Source organism: Cnephaeus nilssonii (assembly GCF_951640355.1).
Source record: "Cnephaeus nilssonii genome assembly, chromosome: 10".
Classification (NCBI taxonomy): Eukaryota; Metazoa; Chordata; class Mammalia; order Chiroptera; family Vespertilionidae; genus Cnephaeus; species Cnephaeus nilssonii.
The window spans coordinates 47,934,181-47,953,734 of NC_137081.1; the positions used below are offsets into that span (position 1 = coordinate 47,934,181).

At 40.7% G+C, this 19,554-nt stretch overlaps 1 protein-coding gene across 1 annotated transcript in view; it reads right to left on the bottom strand.

Moving 5' to 3' along the window:
- Positions 1-19,554, bottom strand: part of CERS6 (ceramide synthase 6) — a 263,770-nt gene that overhangs the window by 48,545 nt on the left and 195,671 nt on the right. The window contains exons 7-8 of the mRNA XM_079782839.1: positions 9,974-10,102; positions 5,166-5,272 (exon numbers count right to left, since the gene is read on the bottom strand). Coding sequence (XP_079638965.1) covers positions 5,166-5,272; positions 9,974-10,102 — 236 coding nt within the window. The remainder of the gene's footprint in view (positions 1-5,165; positions 5,273-9,973; positions 10,103-19,554) is intronic.

Below are 19,554 nucleotides of genomic sequence, written 5' to 3' on the forward strand. Positions count from 1 at the left end.
TCCGCAGGCTGACGCTCTATCCACTGAGCCAAACCGGTTTCGGCACATTTTATTTTTTAATGTGGCTACTAGAAAATTTAAAATTACTATTAAATCTGAATTACATTCCTATTGGACAGTACTGTTCTAGAAGGGTGTACTGGAACCAAAAGAGAGCCTGGGCAGTGCACGGTTCTGAAAAGGCCACTCACATGTATGTCTTTGTGAGGCAATGACACAAATGAACCAAAGATGCAACAGAGAATGAAACAAGTGTCACTAAACCCATGAATTACAAAAATTCTGATGGCTCACGTGGGAACACAAATATAGTCAGGAGGAACATGGAAGGTTTTGCTGGTGATTCCAAAGTGAATGGACTGAAAATGGAAAGAAGTAGAAAGCACAGGGAAAAATTTTGCTTCTTCTTCCAAAAGGAAGCACAAATATCTGAAGGAGAAATAAGTCTATGAAATGCTTATTAAAACCTAAGTCCTATCGACCTCCAGCACTTTCCCTCCCGTAGCCAGTGACTATTTCTCACACACATACTCTATCTATAATGCTTTATTAGCTGGCAGAACTCCTTAGTACACCTCAACCAAACTATTGAATATTGCAATCCATTTATATTATTTATCTCCAGTAAATGGCCACAAAAATAAATAATCTCTACGTCGTTAAAATTATAAACCAGAATACTGAGGGGACCTGGAGCGATTCAGCTCCAAGTGCTCCAAGGGAAGCCCTATTGTCTGATTGAACTTTCAGCATCCAGCCCAGTACTGGCCACACCGTAAGTGCCCAATAAATTCACTAAGTACATTAAAAATGGTAGTAAGTGGGAAGATTAACAGTCCACACCCACACAACATGGAAAACACAAAGATTGGAAGTTTTAGACTGGCAAGCTCAGTTTTGCCAATGAATAATCAAGCACATGAGGGTGAGTATCTATATATATATAAAAAGCCAGCGACTGGAACGCCGGAATGGCCAGAATGACCAGTAGCTATGATGCCCACTGAGGCTGGCCAACTGGCCTGGCTGGCCCCACCCCTGATTAGCCCCCCTCATCGGGAGTGGGGCCGACCAGACAACTGCCTGTGGCCCCTCCCCCAGGCTGGCCCGGCCTTGATCGGCCCCCATTGGGGCAGGCCAGCTGGAGTCCTCCCATGCACCGGGCCTCTAGTCTACACTAATAAAAGAGAAATATGCAAATTGACCATACCTCCGCAATATCCACTAGCCAATCAGGAGTATGCAAATTAACCCAACAAAGATGGAGGGTTAATTTGCATATGCAGTCACGGAGCTAAGACTGAAGGCTGAAGATGACTGAAGACTGAAGAGGCTTGGCTTCTCTGCTGCGGCCAGAGCAAAGGCCTGGGTCCCAAGTGCTGGAAGAAAACCAGTGCCGGCAGCCAGGGGAAGGAAGGCCTATTGCACGAATCTTCGTGCAACAGGCCTCTAGTTTCAAAATAAAGAGCCAGGAGCCAACAATGGTCCCCTAAAGTTAAGTTATGCCAAATGGGCCCACTATTCTTTTTTTACCCTTCCTCTACATGTGCAGAGGATGTCCTAAACACAGAGCAAATCTTAACTTGTATAAGACCTTGAACCTTTCTTATATCTCTTATAAAATATAGAGAGAGGAAGGGCAAGGGTGAGAGAGAGAGAAAGATTGATGTGAGAGCATAACATCGACCTGCTACCTCCTGCATGCCACCTACGGGGACTGAGCTGGCAACTTTTTGGTGTACAGGATGATGACCAACCAACTGAGCCATACTGGCCAGGGCCATTAGTCTTATTACACCTTAGAAATGTGGAGAAATAGCAGGCATGATGACAGCAGTTTTAAGGTATTAACCCTTTGCACTCGGATGTCAAGTGTGACTCGACACGGTTAGCAGTAGAATAAAGGAATCGAAAAAAGCAAGCGAGTTCAAAGGGTTAATAAGTAGAAAAATCATAAAGAAAGACTGGTGGTTGAGAAAATGAGGCCAGCCTAAAGAAATTCTTCAGGAGTGTATCAGGAGTTCATCTGAGGCAACTTTTTTCTTCATTGAGTTGGGGGAAGCATGAAAGACATATATGCAAGTAGCATAAAGGTGGGAGGAATAAAGATAGCATTGGATATAGTTCAGAAGACCCCCATATTAGGGGTTCTAGGAATAGAGTATTGGAAAACAGCATGATGAAATCTAGCAGGAATAAATTAGTTTGTATAATTAATTATACAAATAAACCATAATTAGAAATAAAAATATATAAAAATGAAATAAATTTAGGATGAAAAGACCTCGTAAATTTAGGATGAGGCAGCTCCGATGTTTATCAGGTCATCGCTGCTACACAGTGAAAGCTACTTATTAAATCTGATGCAATGGCAAGCTGCACGGGAAGAAGCGCAGTTATAAATAAAGCCTGGTTTATTATATTTTGTACCAGCCAGTTCACATTTGGAACATCATGACAAGAGGAATTATGAGAATCAAACAAAAGAGAATGACAAGCAGGGATAATAGAAGGAATTAAATATGCTTTCTAGTGAAGAGAAAGCTTACAGATGACATACTAGAAATCTTCACATTCTTAAGTGTTTCCAGCTAGAAGTGGTAGGGTATACTTAATCTGTTTTCCAAAAGGCACGTTTTTAAGGAAGACAGGAGTCACAGATCTCTCTGAGAATCTGATAAAGCCATACCCCGCCCCCAGGAAAAAATTACACACACACACACACACACACACACACACACACATGTTTTTCATACAATTTCAGGGGGTTCTAACCAAGAGTAAGAACCTCTAGCTTAGAAGTTATAAGGACCCAAGTTTCTGTTTCATATAAAAACTACTAGTGGCCCGGTGCACAAAATTCATGCATGGGGTGGGGGTGGGGGTGTCCCTCAGCCTGGCCTGTACCCTCTCCAATCTGGGATCCCTCTCACAATCTGGGAGTGCTGGTTCCTAACTGCTCACCTGCCTGCCTGCCTGATCGCCCCTAACCACTCTGCCTTCTGGCCTGCTTGCCCCCAACTGCCCCCCCCACTGGCCTTCTCACCCCCAACTGCCCCCTCTTGCGGCCTGATTGCCCCCAACTCTCCCCCGCGATTGGCCTGCTCGCCCCCAACTGTCCCCCCTGCCAGCCTGATCACCCCCAACTGTGCCCCCTGTTGGCCTACTCACTTCCAACTGCCCTCCCCCGCTGTCCTGCTTGCCCCCCAACTGCCCTCCCTGCCAGCCTGATCACCCACAACTGGCCTCCACTGCTAGCCTGCTCGCCCCCAAATGTACCCCCGCCAGCCTGATCACCCTCAACTGCCCTCCCCTCCTGGCCTGATCGCCCCTAACCACCTATGCCTCGGCCCCACCACCATGGCTTTGTCCGGAAGGACATCCAGAAGGTCTCCCAGAAGGTCTCCCAGTCTAATTAGCATATTACTTTTTTATTAGTATAGATTACATCATTTCTGTATTCTGGGGTCTATGTTCTAGGTAACTCATTACTGTCTAAACCTGAAGAGCTTTTTCACACATTAACTCCTGGAAAGGAGAAGAGGTACATCGCAATTTTAATTCTACCCTTAAAGGAAAATAAAAAAATCGAATACTTGAGAGTGAAGCTTATTTTTTTTTAAAACACTCAGGTTTCTCAGAAATACAAAGTAGGAAAAGCTTCCTAACATTCTTTTAGAAATTAATTCCTGGATTTTGCTCGAATTTCTTCTACTAAAACTCTTATCACTAGTTTTGCTAATGATCTTGAAAGATCCCTGATCCAGACATAATTACAGACACATTATATTCAAAATTACCTGAATGTTTCCTTCTTACAACCATATAGAACCATAAATGCCTACTGGACTACACACTGCTGCTTGGAAATGATTTTCATAACAAGCATGACCAAAAGGGCCACTAGCCTCAAGAAGAAACTGTGTGTGTGTGTGTGTGTGTGTGAGAGAGAGAGAGAGAGAGAGAGAGAGAGAGAGAGAGAGAGAGAGAGAAATTTGTGTATGGAACTCTAGTGATAGATGTTACTCACTGACAAGCCCCATTTATTTTTCTACTGGGGCTGGAAAGCAAGGTATCATTGCATGCCTTCATTTCTCAGCTTTCTCCCATTTCCATTGCTTTAATTTTCCATTCAAATCAATTTCTAAAAATGGAGGGGGAAAAATCTGCCATCAATGGTAGACTTTAAGTGATATGGAAGTCTCAGTGTTTTTCTAGTTTGAGTAATAGCCTTCCAAAAAATGATTAATGACGGTGGATCTGTTTTCTGTAGGAAAGATTGTCAAATTCCATCAATAGCTGTCATATTGTTTTCTTAGCTCTTAACAAAACAAAACACATCTAGCCATAGCGAGTTTTAGGGATTCGTTTTAGGTTATTCCTTCCATCTGCTTTAGCTATACGTACAGCTGATGAGCAGAATTACATAGGACAGTGGTTCTCAAACTTCAATGTGGAGCAGAGGCGGCAGGAAGGCTTGCGAAGACACAGGTTGCCACGCCCCACCCCCAGAGTCTGTGATTCAGTCGGTCGCAGATTGGGGCCCAATAAGTTGCAATTCTAACAAGTTCCCCAGTGACGCTGTTGCTGTCAGTCCGGGGACACCCTTTGTGAACCCCTGCTATAGGAGAAGCCTGATGGATAGCTGGTTGCAACACCACATTCCCTTTATTAAGTCCCACTTTCATGTTTAAGGTTTTTGAATCATATTCTACACTGGACCCCAAAATGATAGCTTTCCATGGCTTCAGAACCTATGTAGCCACATCCTTTTCTCACTAACGTTTCTCCTGTGGGAAACGTTCGTAAAGAGTGCAACCCTCTTCGGGAAGAAGAAATCAAGCTGTTTCTGGAGTTCCTCTCTCACTTCCTCCCAAATAGTATTATTTATGTACTTCTAATTTAAAAATTTTCAATTACAGTTGACATACAACATTATATTAGTTTCATATGTACAACATAGTGATTGGACATTTATGTAACTTACGGAGTGATCCTCCCAATAAGTCTAATACCCAGATGACACCATACATAGTTATTACAATGTTACTCCCTCACTTTCTTTAAGCCTCTTACTAAGTATTTGGTGTAAATTCCCAAGGAAAATGATTCATAAAGCCTATCTGGAATGGTAGCTGTATTAGAAAGAAGATTGGCACACTCACCAGAGAGGAAATATACCCAGTCGCGTGGTGATGAAAACCATGGCGAACATAACAAACAGGAGATCACACATTTTCTGAAACTTGGCATAATTTGCCATTTTGGCAGCCTATGAAAAGAAGAAATATGACATATTAATTTAGTCAAACTGATAAATAAAAAGCTCCTTTCAATATGCATGAGTGTCCTATAAGGTATAACTTATCAGATGCATGAAACTGCCTGCTGCTTTGCAATGTCATGCATCATGCATCAGTATTTATAAATTACCCATAAGTCAAGTGAGATGCAGCATTAGCTCTAAGTAGTACTACTGACTGTCACAGATTTAATCAAATATTCAGCAACCTGAAAAATTCAATTATATGGTTGATTTCAGAAAAATAGGAAAATAAGAAAATTCTTGCATTATAGATGATATTAGCAAGCCAAACACACCAGAACAAGAATTTTGCATAACAGGTCAAAATAGAAAGTGTAATATAATTCTTTAAACCTTCAGTGAGTCCCAAACACTGAGAAAAAATTTATACAGGATATATGAAGCCTTCCTGTATATTTTCTCCTTAGAATTATAGGTTTTCTTTAAACAGGCATAAAGAGTATTCTGGGGAGATAGTTTCTTGGCTTATTCTTAAAAAATTTAGAAATGGAGAATGTGTCAAGATCATGTTTTTTCAATGAATCCATTTAGGTATAATTTTCAATGTTACATTAACGAGTCATCTCCTGGATGGAAATCACTAATGTTGCAAGTGTCTGTAAGAAGTACTCTAATATTTATGGTAGTGATTTAAGTGATGACTTTATATTATAAATTAGACTAGGGAAGAAATCACATCCCTTTCTCTACCATCTACTATTTACGGATGATTCTAAGTAAAAAACAGATGACACTGAAAATACAATTTTGCTTGATCACCTCTTTTTACATTTTCACCAAGAATTCATAAGCATGTTCCCCTACAGGGTTATAAATTGAAGTCTCCAGAATTATTTTCTATTTTTTGGAAAGTTAAATTAGCTGAGTCAAACTTGAAGAGATTGTTGACAGAAGCTATAATTGAATAGCTTTAAATAAAACACAAAGCTATGAGAGAACTATATTCCTAAAGGGAAATACCAATTAACTGAGTGGAAACTTTTAATTTCATGAATACTTTGGGTATGAGACTACAAATTATATTGAGAAAAGGCATCTTCTACCTCCTCTGGGTAGGCAGCTATGTAGTTGTTCTTTTATATTCATTTACCAGTATTCAATAAATAAACATTAAGTATCAATTTTTTGGACAAGTTTGGGCCATAGGTTCCACTTCAAAGAGTTGGCAGTCAACGTATCTCATTATTTGGATATTCTCGAGCAATATTTTATAATATAAAAGAGGATCCAGGTGATAAAGACCATTGCTTTCACCCACATGGCTGGGATTTCTGGATTATTTTTCTTTTCTGGATTAAAGTGGTACAAGATGACTCAACAAACATTTTCTGAATCGGAGCTCTGCCAAGTATCATGCCAGAATTTTCACAGAGATTAAAGTAGGCAGACTGTACAGGATTGATTTCAAAACTGTGCAGTGCTGCATAAATTTCTACTTTTAAGCATACTTAGGATTTAACCAAATGGTAACTGATTTTCTGGGTATTGTCTTTTATAGTAATTACTAGAGGCCTGGTGCATGTAATTCGTGCATGGGGCGAGGGCGAGGGGGGGGGGGTGTCCCTCAGCCCAGCCTGCATGCTCTCCAAATATGGGACAACCCTCTCACAATCTAGGACTGCTGGCTCCCAACTGCTCACCGGCCTGCCTGCCTGATTGCCCCTATCCGCTTCTGCCTGCCAGCCTGATCACCCCCTAACCACTCCCCTGCCAGCCTGATCAATGCCTATCTGCTCCCCTGCCAGACCAATTGCCCCTAACTGCCCTCCCCAATGGGCTTAGTCACCCCCACTGCCCTTCCCTGCCGGCCTGGTCGCCCCTAACTGCCCTCCCCTGCAGGCCTTGTCCCTCCCAACTGCCCTCCCCTGCTGACCTGATCACCCCCAAATGCCCCCCCATGCAGGCCTGGGTCCCCCCCAACTGCCCTCCCCTGCAGGTCTGTGTCCCCCCCAACTGTCCTCCCCTGCAGGCCTAATCACCCACAACTTCCCTCCCCTGCCGGCCATCTTGTGGTAGCCATCTTGTGTCCACATGGGGGCGGCCATCTTTTGTGTTGGAGTGATGGTCAATTTGCATATTATAGCTTCATTATATAGGATATTTCTCCTTTAAGAAATATGTGGAATAGAGCCCAGCTTGAAGCACTTAAAGATCTTACTGCCAAACTATCCTGTGACATAGCCCATTAGGACTATTTTTCTGTTTCATAAACTTATAGGGACCAAGTTTTTAATAAAATGCTATATATACTTCAAACCTTGATTAACTGCCTTTATAAATTCAATTTTATGGTGTGGGAAATTTCTGCTTATACTGCGATAACAAATCATTATTTGAGGGCACCTTTATTCTACATTCACAGTGATAGTAAATGCTCTAAAGAAGAACTTTGGGCCAAGAGGAATAAAAAATCAGAATACAGATTCTAAGACCAACTTCTACATGCAATTTGTACTCTGGTAGGTTTATTTTTGACCAGTTACATAAATTTCTTTTTTCTTTTTTAAATATATTTTATTGATTTTTTACAGAGAGGAAGAGAGAGGGATAGAGAGTTAGAAACATCGATGAGAGAGAAACATCAATCAGCTGCCTCTTGCACACCCCCTACTGGGGATGTGCCCACAACCAAGGTACATGCCCTTGACCGGAACTGAACCTGGGACACTTGAGTCCACAGGCCGACGCTCTATCCACTAAGCCAAACCAGTTAGGGCAAATTTCTTAGTATAGAAAAAACTTTTATTTAATTATATAACACTAGGGGCCCGGTGCATGAAATTCATGCACTGGGGGTCGGGGGTCCCTCTCATATACTGGGAGCCCTCAGGGGATGTCCTACTGACGGCTTAGGCCCACGCCCCACAGGGAGCGTACCTAAGCCGCAGTCTGGCCTCCCTTTGTGGGAGGCAACCGGGCTGGTCAGGGGAAGGCACCAGCCCCATCACCCCACTGCTGCAGCCACTGTCAGTCACCGCAGCCACCAAGGTGTTTTCATCAACACGGACTCCAGTCCCTTCACCAAGAAAAAATGACAACTTTCTTTAGGCATTTTCAAGATGTGTCTTTCATAGGATATGCATTTATTTATTTATTTTTTTATCCTCACCTGAGGGTATGTTTCCAATGACTTTTAGAGAATGTAGAAGAGAAAGGGAAAGACAGAGAAACATCAAAGTGAGAGGAACACTTTGATTGGTTACCTCCTGCATAAGCCCTGATCTGGGCCCTGGCCAGGGAGGAGCCTGCAACCTAGGTACATGCCTTTGATCAGAATCAAACCCAGACCCTGCTGTCTGCAGGCTGAGGCTCTATCTACTGAGTCAAACCGGCTAGGGCAGGATATGATATTTCTTAGCCCCTCCAGCAGCGGACCTTCGTTTTTTTCTCCAGAAGTGTGGTGGAAAAACCCTAGATCACCTTTTTGGATTCTTATTACCCAAGTTACTAAGAATATTACCAGTGGCATACAGGAGGCTTAGCCAATGTGCAGTCAGAAAAGGTGTTTCCTCTATAGTTCACACCAACGGAGGGCTGGGCCCTGCCCAGGCCTAAAGCCTCCCCGCCTCCGATGGCAGGGGTCAGCTCTGGGCGCCAATGTATGCAAATTACCCGCCATCTTGCTCGGGCTTATTTGCATACTCGCTCTGATTGGCTGGTGGGCGTGGCTTAGGCATAGCGAAGGTGTGGTCAATTTGCATATCCCTGTTTTATTAGGTAGGATTACTGAGTGTGTAATTAAGAGTAAATACTACATAAACATTTTGTTGGAAATTTCATATTTTGACATATGCTAGAAACATTGTTCTTTTCTTTTTTCGCTACTTTAATAATTCTAAGTGATAATGGTTTAGAAAGTTAACCAAAGTGCAACCAAATATATCCTCAGAGACTTTTTACACTTATATGCACAGGAAACAATTTTTACATATTCTTTGCAATTTGTACACACGTTTTGCTGTAAAAAAACAACTTCCATTAATAACTAAACTGAATTATATACACTTTCTGGATAAATCAATGTGAAATAAAATCTATTTAAGTAATAATTTTTTTTTAAAAAATATATTTTTATTGATTTCAGAGAAGAAGGGAGAGGGAGAGAGAGATAGAAACATCAATGATGAGAAAGAATCATTGATTGGCTGCCTCCTGCACACCCCCTACTGGGGATCAGCCTGCAACCCAGGCATGTGCCCTTGAGCAGAATCGACCCTAGGACCCTTCAGTCCTCAGGCCGACACTCTCCACTAAGTCAAACCAGCTAGAGCACAAGAAATAATTTTCTTAATGTAAAACATTCATTTCTTTTTTTTCACTTTTTTTTACATTAAGGTATTATATGTGTACATATCTTACCATTGTCCCCCCCCCCACCCACATTCATTTCTTAAGTGTGGAATAGTAAAGGTGTTCATTATTCCATTAATAAAGAATGTCAATATGATAAAGATTTTTAATACAAAAATTTATAAGATAATTTAAAAGTCTGTTTTTAACAAGTTTGCATACAAAGAAATACCCCCACAGTTTCAACGCAGTCATATGCTTTCGTCCCCAGCACCATCTAGCACAACATAGAAGTGATAGTCTTTGGACTTCCTGAATTCTAGGTTTTGTAATCTCAAAGATGAAATAAACTTTTACCTCCAGAAGAGCATCTGCTGAATCATGAAGACAGAGAACCAGGGTCCCTATTCGGGCCATGTTGTTGACATATGAAAAGGTAATCAAGAAAATAGACACCAAGTGATGCAGGAACATAATGCCGAAGTCCTTGGGGAAGGAAAAACACAGCCATGTTAGGATTTTAGGAAAATCTTTCGGGTAGCAGTGCAGGTCCAAATGGACCACTTCTCTGACTACTTCTGCATCCTTCTCCTGGAATATGCTCAGTGGGATATTAAAATGAGAATAGTAACATATTGCCTCTCTGATGGATCCTACACAAACAAACTCTGAATTTTTACCAGTATCTGTCTATAGTTATATAAAATTTAACAAAAATAATGGAATATTGGCTATCCTTATTTTGATAAACTTCAAGGAAGCTACTTCTTGGCTCATGTGAAAAGATCATCTTTCTCAGATACTGATATATCTCCTGACCATCTGAACATGATTTCTTGTGATAGGAAATTTTTGTTGCTTAGAAATACAGTCTCTCTAAGAAGGTAAAGGTGGAATAAATGGTGATGAAAGACTTAACTTGGGTTGGACACAATACAATATACAGATGATGTATTATATAATTGTACACCTATATAATTTTATCTAATTTTATTAACCAATGTCACCCCAATAAATTCAATAAAAATTAAAAAAATAAAGTCTCTTTTTTATTGGTATTTTTATTCTTAATCTATATTTCTCCCACAGTAAGCTTGAACTTCTCAGGGACTTAAGTGCCAGGATTGGCTCTAATTGTGATTTACTTGAAACCTTGGAGAAAGAGGATTATTCCCCTCTAGACCAGGTGTCCTCAAACTATGGCCTGTGGGCCACATGCGGGTGTTTTTGCCATTTTGTTTTTTTACTTCAAAATAAGATATGCGCAGTGTGCATAGGAATTTGTCCATAGTTTTTTTAAAACTATAGTCCGGCCCTCCAACGGTCTGAGGGACAGTGAACTGGCCCCCTGTTTAAAAAGTTTGAGGACCCCTGCTCTAGACCATTCATGTAAAGACACATAAAAAATTAGCCAAAATGGAAAGCATATTATGAAACATCCTCTATTCAGTAACTGTCGATGTCAAACACTTTGAAGTTTCAAAGGCCCAACTTCTACAATTTTTTAATGGTTTTAAAACATTCAAACAACAGTCTTTGTTTAGATCCTGAAAGTAAAATGATAATCCACAAGAAATAAAATACCGCTCCTACTAGGTCCTTCAACCATTTATTTCATTGTATAGTTCCCATATCGAAAACATTTCCAATTATTTGATTTTAATTTAAATACTGTGAACCTACAATGCTATGGGTATTTTTAATGTTTAAATTCCTGTAATACAGAACTCTTAAAATGTCTCTCTGTATTTATAATGTCAAACTTCAAGTGAAAATGATAAATAAAATTAGATGTGTATGTTTTAGAAACCCCACAATGTTTAAATGGCTCTGTATATACTTTGGTAAACATGTCCAGAGGTTATTTTTCTGCCAAACACTTATTGATAACCATACACTCTGATTTATTACTGGTAGAGTAAGCCCTCACTTAAGGACATTCATAGGTTCTGTGATTTTAAGTGAAACAACATATAACAAAACCAATTTTACCACAGGCTAATTGGTATACCTACAGCATCTTACTGTTATAATGAAATGAATGAACAAACTGGTGTTATTTGAAGACTTTCCTAAATCAGGTTAGATAACTTTTTTAAATGAAGTGCAACTATTTTAACTAACTTAGCCATGTTGCACTGACGGTGAATACCACTGTTGGAAGAATCATCTGTCTTGCATCAGTTAATTCTATCTGCCTGCAGTAGAACTGCAGAGCTGAGTCTTGCAAACTTCTGCCACCTATTGACCTACCACTATGCTCCTTCCTCCAGAACCACATTCACATATAGTTCCCAGCTCACTGGCACAGAGAAATGATGACCATGCTCTGAGTTTAATGAGTGATCATGTGTCAACTCAATTTACCAGTCTTACCTACTTCTGATTTTCTCTGTTTTGGGAGTACCTAGCATTTTCCTAAATCACTAAAGTTGGACAATACCCAAATGTCTTAGGCATACAATAAAAATTGCTCTGACAGTGTTTCCCACATGTGTTCTCTCCAGGCTGTTATCCAAAATTTATTAGGTTCCATGACCTACCAGACAATAGCTATTTCAAAACAATGAATCAGTTAAAGTGGAGCTACCCTATGAACTGATATTTTAAACTGTTTCCTAAGCATAATTAAATGAAAACATACAGAGCTTAATTCAACAGTCCAGTGAGCTTATATTTGCCCATGCTTATTACACAGATTTTAAGTCTAACCAGCTGGGTACCTAACCGGAATAATACTTCCCACATTTCCCATTGTTCAGCCCTGAATGACTGCTCTTGACTCACTGAAAAACGAATCTTCTCTATTTAATTTTAAAATGAATAAATCTAAGTTGATTAAAATTTACATTTTAATCAATCCACTTATGGATGATTAGGATCATTTTATAATTAAGTTTCCTGATTTATATCTGATATAAATGTCAATAAAAAACACAAAGCCCTTGGCAATAAATCAAGGACCCTCTCAAAAACAAAAGTCTTGCTTTTCAAAGTTTGTTTTGTGAAGATGATTTCTGCATATAATTTCCCTGGTTCCAAAAATCATTTATTACTGAGAGACTCAGAGTTATGCCCATAGCAGAAGACCAATTCTCAATTTACAGTCATATCTGTATGAATATGAATAAAGCATGAATAATGAATTTTGTCTTGCATTTCTGTTTCAAAAAAGCATTGCACACAATGAAATATCTTTAATAAAAGCCTTGGAATATGGAATCATTATTTTATGTGTTACACACATCTCACCCTGACACATTTTTTTTTACGTACACACAGTCTGGTCCAAATACCAGTTTTTAAACACAATTTGGACTTTTATCAATTCAGGGTGGGCAACTCCCATCCTCATATCTGTGACTGCTAAAAACGATTGGTGTATATGTAGACACACATATGGCTGCAGGAACCTTAGCATTTTAAGTTGATAATGTTTCACTACATTTTTAGTAGAGAGATTGTGAATTTTTGACGGCCTCAGACTGAAGACTGATTCTGAAAGCCTTTATTCAAAACAGACTGGCCTGGCGACCTACTTCTGTGGCTTCCTCAACCTCCTGCCGTTCTGCCATACTGTTTCTGGACTATGCAGAGCAATCATCAAGGGCTCCTTCTTTGTTTCCTGCCTAATATTTACTCCAATCTCAGCCCTCATTCCAGTGTTTTATATGTTAATTATCAGAGACAGATAAAAAAAATTAGGTGTGGTCTTGACTCAAACTCCATTAGAATAAATCTGAAATGAAAGAATTCAGGGAAGAGCCATCCATATTAACACCGGAAGTTGGTAAGATAATACGGTGTGTGTTTTTTTCCCTTACTACACTTCCTAATGCTACTTAGGAAACCCAGGACAGAGTCTCTCAGCCTGTTCTGTGTAGCTTTCACCTCAGAAATGCCTGGGTGCAGGTGAAATTCCAGCTATTTGGGTTCCATTCCCAACTATCCGAATGAAAATCAGATTCCTTAACTCAGTTCTCTCGGGGGGGGGGGGGGGGGGAGGCGTTTATGTACAATAAAGTATTAGCCAGAGGGATCACCCCCTCATTAAGACGTGCTCGTCTAGAATAATGTGTCTGACGTTCAACACGCTGAAGCCCCCTTTGCAATGATCAGGCTGCAAGAGAGTCTTTGAATTAATACTGTGTCTTCAGGAGGCACCAGAACTTCATCTCCATGTACATGTTTTTATAAACACAAATGAATTCATTTCTCAACAAAACAGGTAACACCACCAACAAGAAACTTGTTCTTTAAGTTCTCATTTGCTTGATAAAGTACTAATACTTTTATGTAGTTTGTTTTGGGAATAATCTTTGCAACAAAGAAAATCATTGGTGAACCTTTTCAACAAGGGAATAAGAAGATCAAGATTTGAAGTAATGGCTGATTTAGATGTGCATGGACGGTAAAGAATATGACATACCTCTAAACTGCAAGGCTAAGGGAAGACTCTTTTCTCTCAGATACAAATGACATGCATTAGCTTTTCTGAATTTAATTTAACAAAATTAACAAATGTAATTAATAAACTTAAAGTCTAACTCATATGAATGGAGATGAGATAATTAGTTCCAGGTTATTCATTGAACATATTTTCAAACTCTCTAGGAAATAGAAATTCGGCAGCAGAAGTTAAAGCTGATTTCATTTTATGAAAACTGCAGCAATAATAGCAATCTCTCATTTCTGTGTTGTTTTATTTTCAAGAATAGTTTTCTTATTTAAGCCTTCAAGGTACATAAAAATGTATATGACTTTCAGCAGAGTAACAAATAGTATTCCTATCTCTTCACTTGGGATTGTGCAACTGGGGGTAAAACTCCCAGAACTTCATGGAGTGGCGTGGCTGTGCAGGAAGTGGACTTCAGGAGGATAACTTGGCACCGTATGGGGGAGAGTGGCTGCTCAGGCTCCGGAACAAATACAGAGATGGCGATGGGAAGGATTTCAGACGAAGCTTACATATGCCAAGAATAATCACAGTTAAATACTTTTCCCACTGAGGGAATATGAAAGTACAACAGATTCTTGACCTTGGCTATGGATAACTAAAGATACATATCTATACTAATAAAAGGGTAACATGCTAATTAGACCGGGAGGCCTTCTGGACGTCCTTCCAGACAAAGCCATGGTGGCAGGGCCAAGGCAGAGGCAGTTAGGGGCGATCAGGCCAGGAGGGGAGGGCAGTGGGGGTGATCAGGTCTGTGGGGGGGCAGTTGGGGTCAAGTAGGCCGGCAGTGGGGGCAGTTGGGGGTGAGCAGGCCGGCAGGGGTGGGCAGTTGGGGGCGAGCAGGCCGGCAGGGGAGGGCAGTTGGGGGTGAGCACGCCGGCAGGGGAGGGCAGGTGGGGCATTAGGCAGGCAAGCAGGTGAGTGGTTAGGAGCCAGTGGTCCCTGGATTGGAGACAGATGTCCAATCCTGTGGGGTTGGGCCTAAACCAACAGTCGGACATCCCCCGAGGGGTCCCAGATTGGAGAGGGTGCAGGCCAGGCTGAGGGACATCCCCCCCCCCCCCGTGCATGAATTTAATGCACCAGGCCACTAGTGTATATATATATATAACCTCTTAAAAAGAAAAGAAACAAGAGACTAAAAATCTATCTCATCTTGAGACAATGACAGAAATGAAAGTATACTCAGAGTGATTTATAAAAATCAGTTAATTCTGATTTGTCCCATATTAAGCAATTTGAGGAAATTACACCTTTCTCTTACCAATGCCTGACGTGAAAAGTTCTCATAATGTATATAAAGGTAAACCTTTGGGTATCTGCAATCTCCCACAATTTATTCAGCTATTATATTTTTAAGTGGCCTTGAATTTTGGCTCACTATAAAGAGGATTGGCTAAAGGTTGCATTTAAAGAAAGCTACTTCCAATAACAAGGTTCCTCAAAAACTGTAACTAAAATTCACTTGGTATTAGCAAGCATAGCCTATGCATACTAGGGTAAATAATTATGGGAAAATTGGAAAGGAATGAAAAAGTGTGATTTATTTGGGAAACATTTGTTCAAATATAGGGTGGAGAAGCCTTGGCAGATATGATTCCATTAGCCCTTCTCTAAAATGCAGTCCGTGCTTAGAACTTCATCCACATTACATCTAGAGTCAAATTTATTTTCACATGTTTTCCTAATAGGCTAAATTTTTCCTCTTTTGGACTAAATATATAGAGATTTAGGTCCTTGAGGGAGATAACTGTCACATACAAACATTCTAAAAGCAGTAAGTGCCAATAAATTACTTGGTGAAGGACTTTACATTTACTATTGTTGCTATCAAAATGTTTCTAAGAATATGTACTGATATGATGTAAATATCTCCACTAGCCATTCTCAAATCTGACATCCTCACTGTTCAACAAATATGCATGTCCAGGTTAACTCTACTTTAGAGCATCAAAAGGTGCACTATGGCCCCCAGGCCAAATCTGGCCCTCCATTTGTTTTTGTCAAGAAAGATTTATTGAAACATTGCCACATCCATTTGTTTAATTATTGTCTATGGCAGCATTCTTACTACAGTGGCAGAGTTGAGTAGTTTCAATAGCAACTATACAGCCTACAAGTTTAAAACAGTTAGTATATGGCCCCTTATAGAAAGTTTGATGACTCTGACCTTACAGCCACATTAAAGGGCATACTGTGGAAACTTGGTCATGTTCTCTGAGATGTGCCAACTGCGTAGTCTCATGGCAAGCTTCATCACATTTTCTTCATATAAAGAATATGTAAGAGAGGCCCTGGCCAGTGTGGTTCAGTTAGTTGAACGTCATCCCATGCACCAACAAGGTCACCAGTTTGATTCCCACTCAGGGCACATGATCAGGTTGCAGGCTCAAACCCAGTAGGGGAAGTGCAGGAGGCAGCTGATCAATGTTTCTCTTTTACATAGATGTTTCCCTCTCTCCCTCTCCATGCCCCTCTTTAAAATCAATAAAAACATATTTAAAAAAATAATATGTAAGAGATTTAATTTTCACAGCTATTCTGAAGTAACCCATAAAATATGACTCTCAATTTCAGACACACTATTAAAAAAAGAGTTTTGGCAGGTATCTCCATCACACTTCTCATGATAAATTATAACGACAACTTCAAGATAATTTGAAAATCCTGACCAGCTTTTATAATAAGAGCTTTCTGGATGCAACAGCACTTTCTCTGCCGCCAGATGTGCCATTATTTTATAGCTTCTGGGAACTTAGATAAATGGAGTGAAGAACTGCTGTATAAGCAGTGTTTACCCAATCTTTCTCCTGTGTAACATTTATGGTACCATTTCAAAATCAAGAATTCATAATCTCTTTTCTACTATGAATTATTTAGTTAATATTAATCTTTAATTGATTTTATTACTGTGGCAGGGGATGCAATAAAATTTTATTTGTACAGCAGAAAACAGTATGACAGTGCCACCAATTCCCTTCCAGTGTGCCTGGCCAGAGCACGGAACTTAATTTGTAACTCCCTGGAGTCCTTCTTATCTTCATGCTTTCCTCCCCTGTCCAAAGCACCCTTTCCGAATGCACTCGGCTTTCAATGAGATTTCTCTTAATTATACATGCATGTCTTAGTTCTCATTGATCTTTGGATCTTCGTAAGTTCTCCATCACTACAAATCCTGCCCATTATAAGCGCAGAATATGGAGGTCTTTATAGACACTTTATGGGCTCTGTTTAAATTACTCTTGGCCCAGCCACACTAATTTGTACAGCTTTTAATGCTAAAAGGATCACTTCTGAGACATTTTAAGTACACTCAATAAAACTGTCTTCAGTGATGCACAAGTTAAGACTTTATTCCCTTTCTTCTTCCCCCTCTTCCTCCCCACCCTCTCCCTCCCTCCAATATCCTTGAGGACAAAGGCAACTCTTGCTGTCAAGTAAATTCATTCAGGTTGAAAACATCCAGAATGATCAGTAGGGGGCAGAGTGTGCTCAACTAAAATCAGAAATATCCCCCAAAACTCAAAAGCCATAATTCTGATATTTACTTTAAATATGAGGCGCAAAATGACAATGGGTAATCAAGGACCTCCGTTTTGTGCTTGAGACTGTAGATGGAAAAATTTTTCTTCTGGTCAACCAGGTTGGGATGGTGCTGTAAGTTGTCAGGAGGGTTCCAGAGAAACTCATTATCATCGTCAGCCTTATCTTTTCTCTAACTCCTTTCCCTTCAGCTGTCTGGGCTCTCCACCTACTTTTACAAACATAAACAAACCATACCTATAGCATTCACTCCTCAAGTTACTTCTTGTCTTTAAGCAGGCCCCTGGCCATGCAGTTTTGTTGTTGTTGTTCTTTTGTTTGTTTGTTTTTAAATTTTTGCTTGTTTTGTTTTTCCTGGCTGGAAGGCTTGTGCTTTCTCTTCTTTTCTCCACTTTGACGACCTGGTAAACTTCGATCCACCCTCCCATTAGCCTGCTAATTCTCCAGCTCCAAAGGTTCTGTCGAACACTGTGATTTACTCTGAACAACAGCCCCACAAAGCAAGTACTACTAGAACTCAATTTTATACAGAAACTGAGGCACAGAGATGCTATGTGATTTTTCCAAAGTCACATAATGGAGACAGGCTAGAGCCAGATCTGAATGCAGCTCTGCGTGATCCCTGAGTGCAGGCTCCTATCCCAGCAGGCTGCTTTTCAGAAGCAAACGCAGGAGGGAAGACTGCGGGAGGAGGCCACAGAGAGAGGACACTTCTGAAAACACATGTAAGTGAGAGACTAACAAAGAGAACAAGGTGCACTTCTAGAAGGAAGGAAGAGAAGGGGGGGTCCAGGGCAAAGGTGCAGGATTCGCCATGAGTGTGAAAGGCGCTTCTTGTTTGGAAGCCAAAGGGGAGGACATGCGATGGGCCTGTTTATATTTATGGGAATAGAAATGGAGGGAATGCACCGAGTCAGGGAGACAGCACTATAATAAGCCAACGTGGGTGTTTTCCCAAGACCCCCAGGATGACTTGAGGGAAACTTCCCACAGGAGGCTGAATGACTGAATCTTCCAAATGAACGTGGAACCCACCGGTAGCTCCTGAGAGAGGGTGGGACTCTTGAGGTCTGGACTTGAGGACCGAGAGCCCAGACCAGCAGCACTGTGGAGGTCCTGGGGTCTTTACACCTCATTGGAAGAAGAGGTCCCTGCCTGGCACCCTCCCACACCTTGGACAGCACTATGTAGATTCTCAAGATGCTTACGAGCCTCTCCCTTGGCAAGGAACCTGGGAGTGTGATTGCCGGAGTAAGTTAAGATAGCCTTTGAATAAAATCCCATAAAATTGCCCCACAAAAACCTATTTCTTTTCTGGACAATACTGTCCTATTGTCCTACCCCCCTGCACACAGCACTGGGTTGAAATGCTTTGATCACAGGTGGTAACTTACTAAAATGAGCTGCCTCTTCTTCCCTTCTGACATTCTGAAGACACTGTAATATGAAACACACCCACCCACCCAGAGGCCTGAGTCAGGAATATCTGCCATGGGAGAAAGCTAAGCTTCGCGTGCAGAGTATCAGCACTCCAAGAGCAGCTCTGCACCTCTGTGAAGGAGCGGTTGAGTGGCCTGCCTGTGTCTGTGAGGAGGAGCACTGAGGTTACCCTGAGCAAATTCCCATCTTCCTCCCTCCCTCTCAGGGTGATCAGGTGTCACCTGGTGGGATTTCAGCTCTTCAAGGAAAGAAAGGCCATGCTGATACAATCTGAGGCACTCCCCGGATTCGTATTCTTAGAAAAGATTTAAAAATAAGATAGATGAGCAGTTCCCACCCAAGAGTTTTTTTATGTGGGTGATACCTATCAATATTTAACACATTAGACATTAAAACGGAAAAATTTTAAAAAGGTGTCAGAACACACTTAACTTATTTTAAAGTCCATTATTTGTTAATTAACATAAATATTTTCCCCCAAATAACTACATTTTTC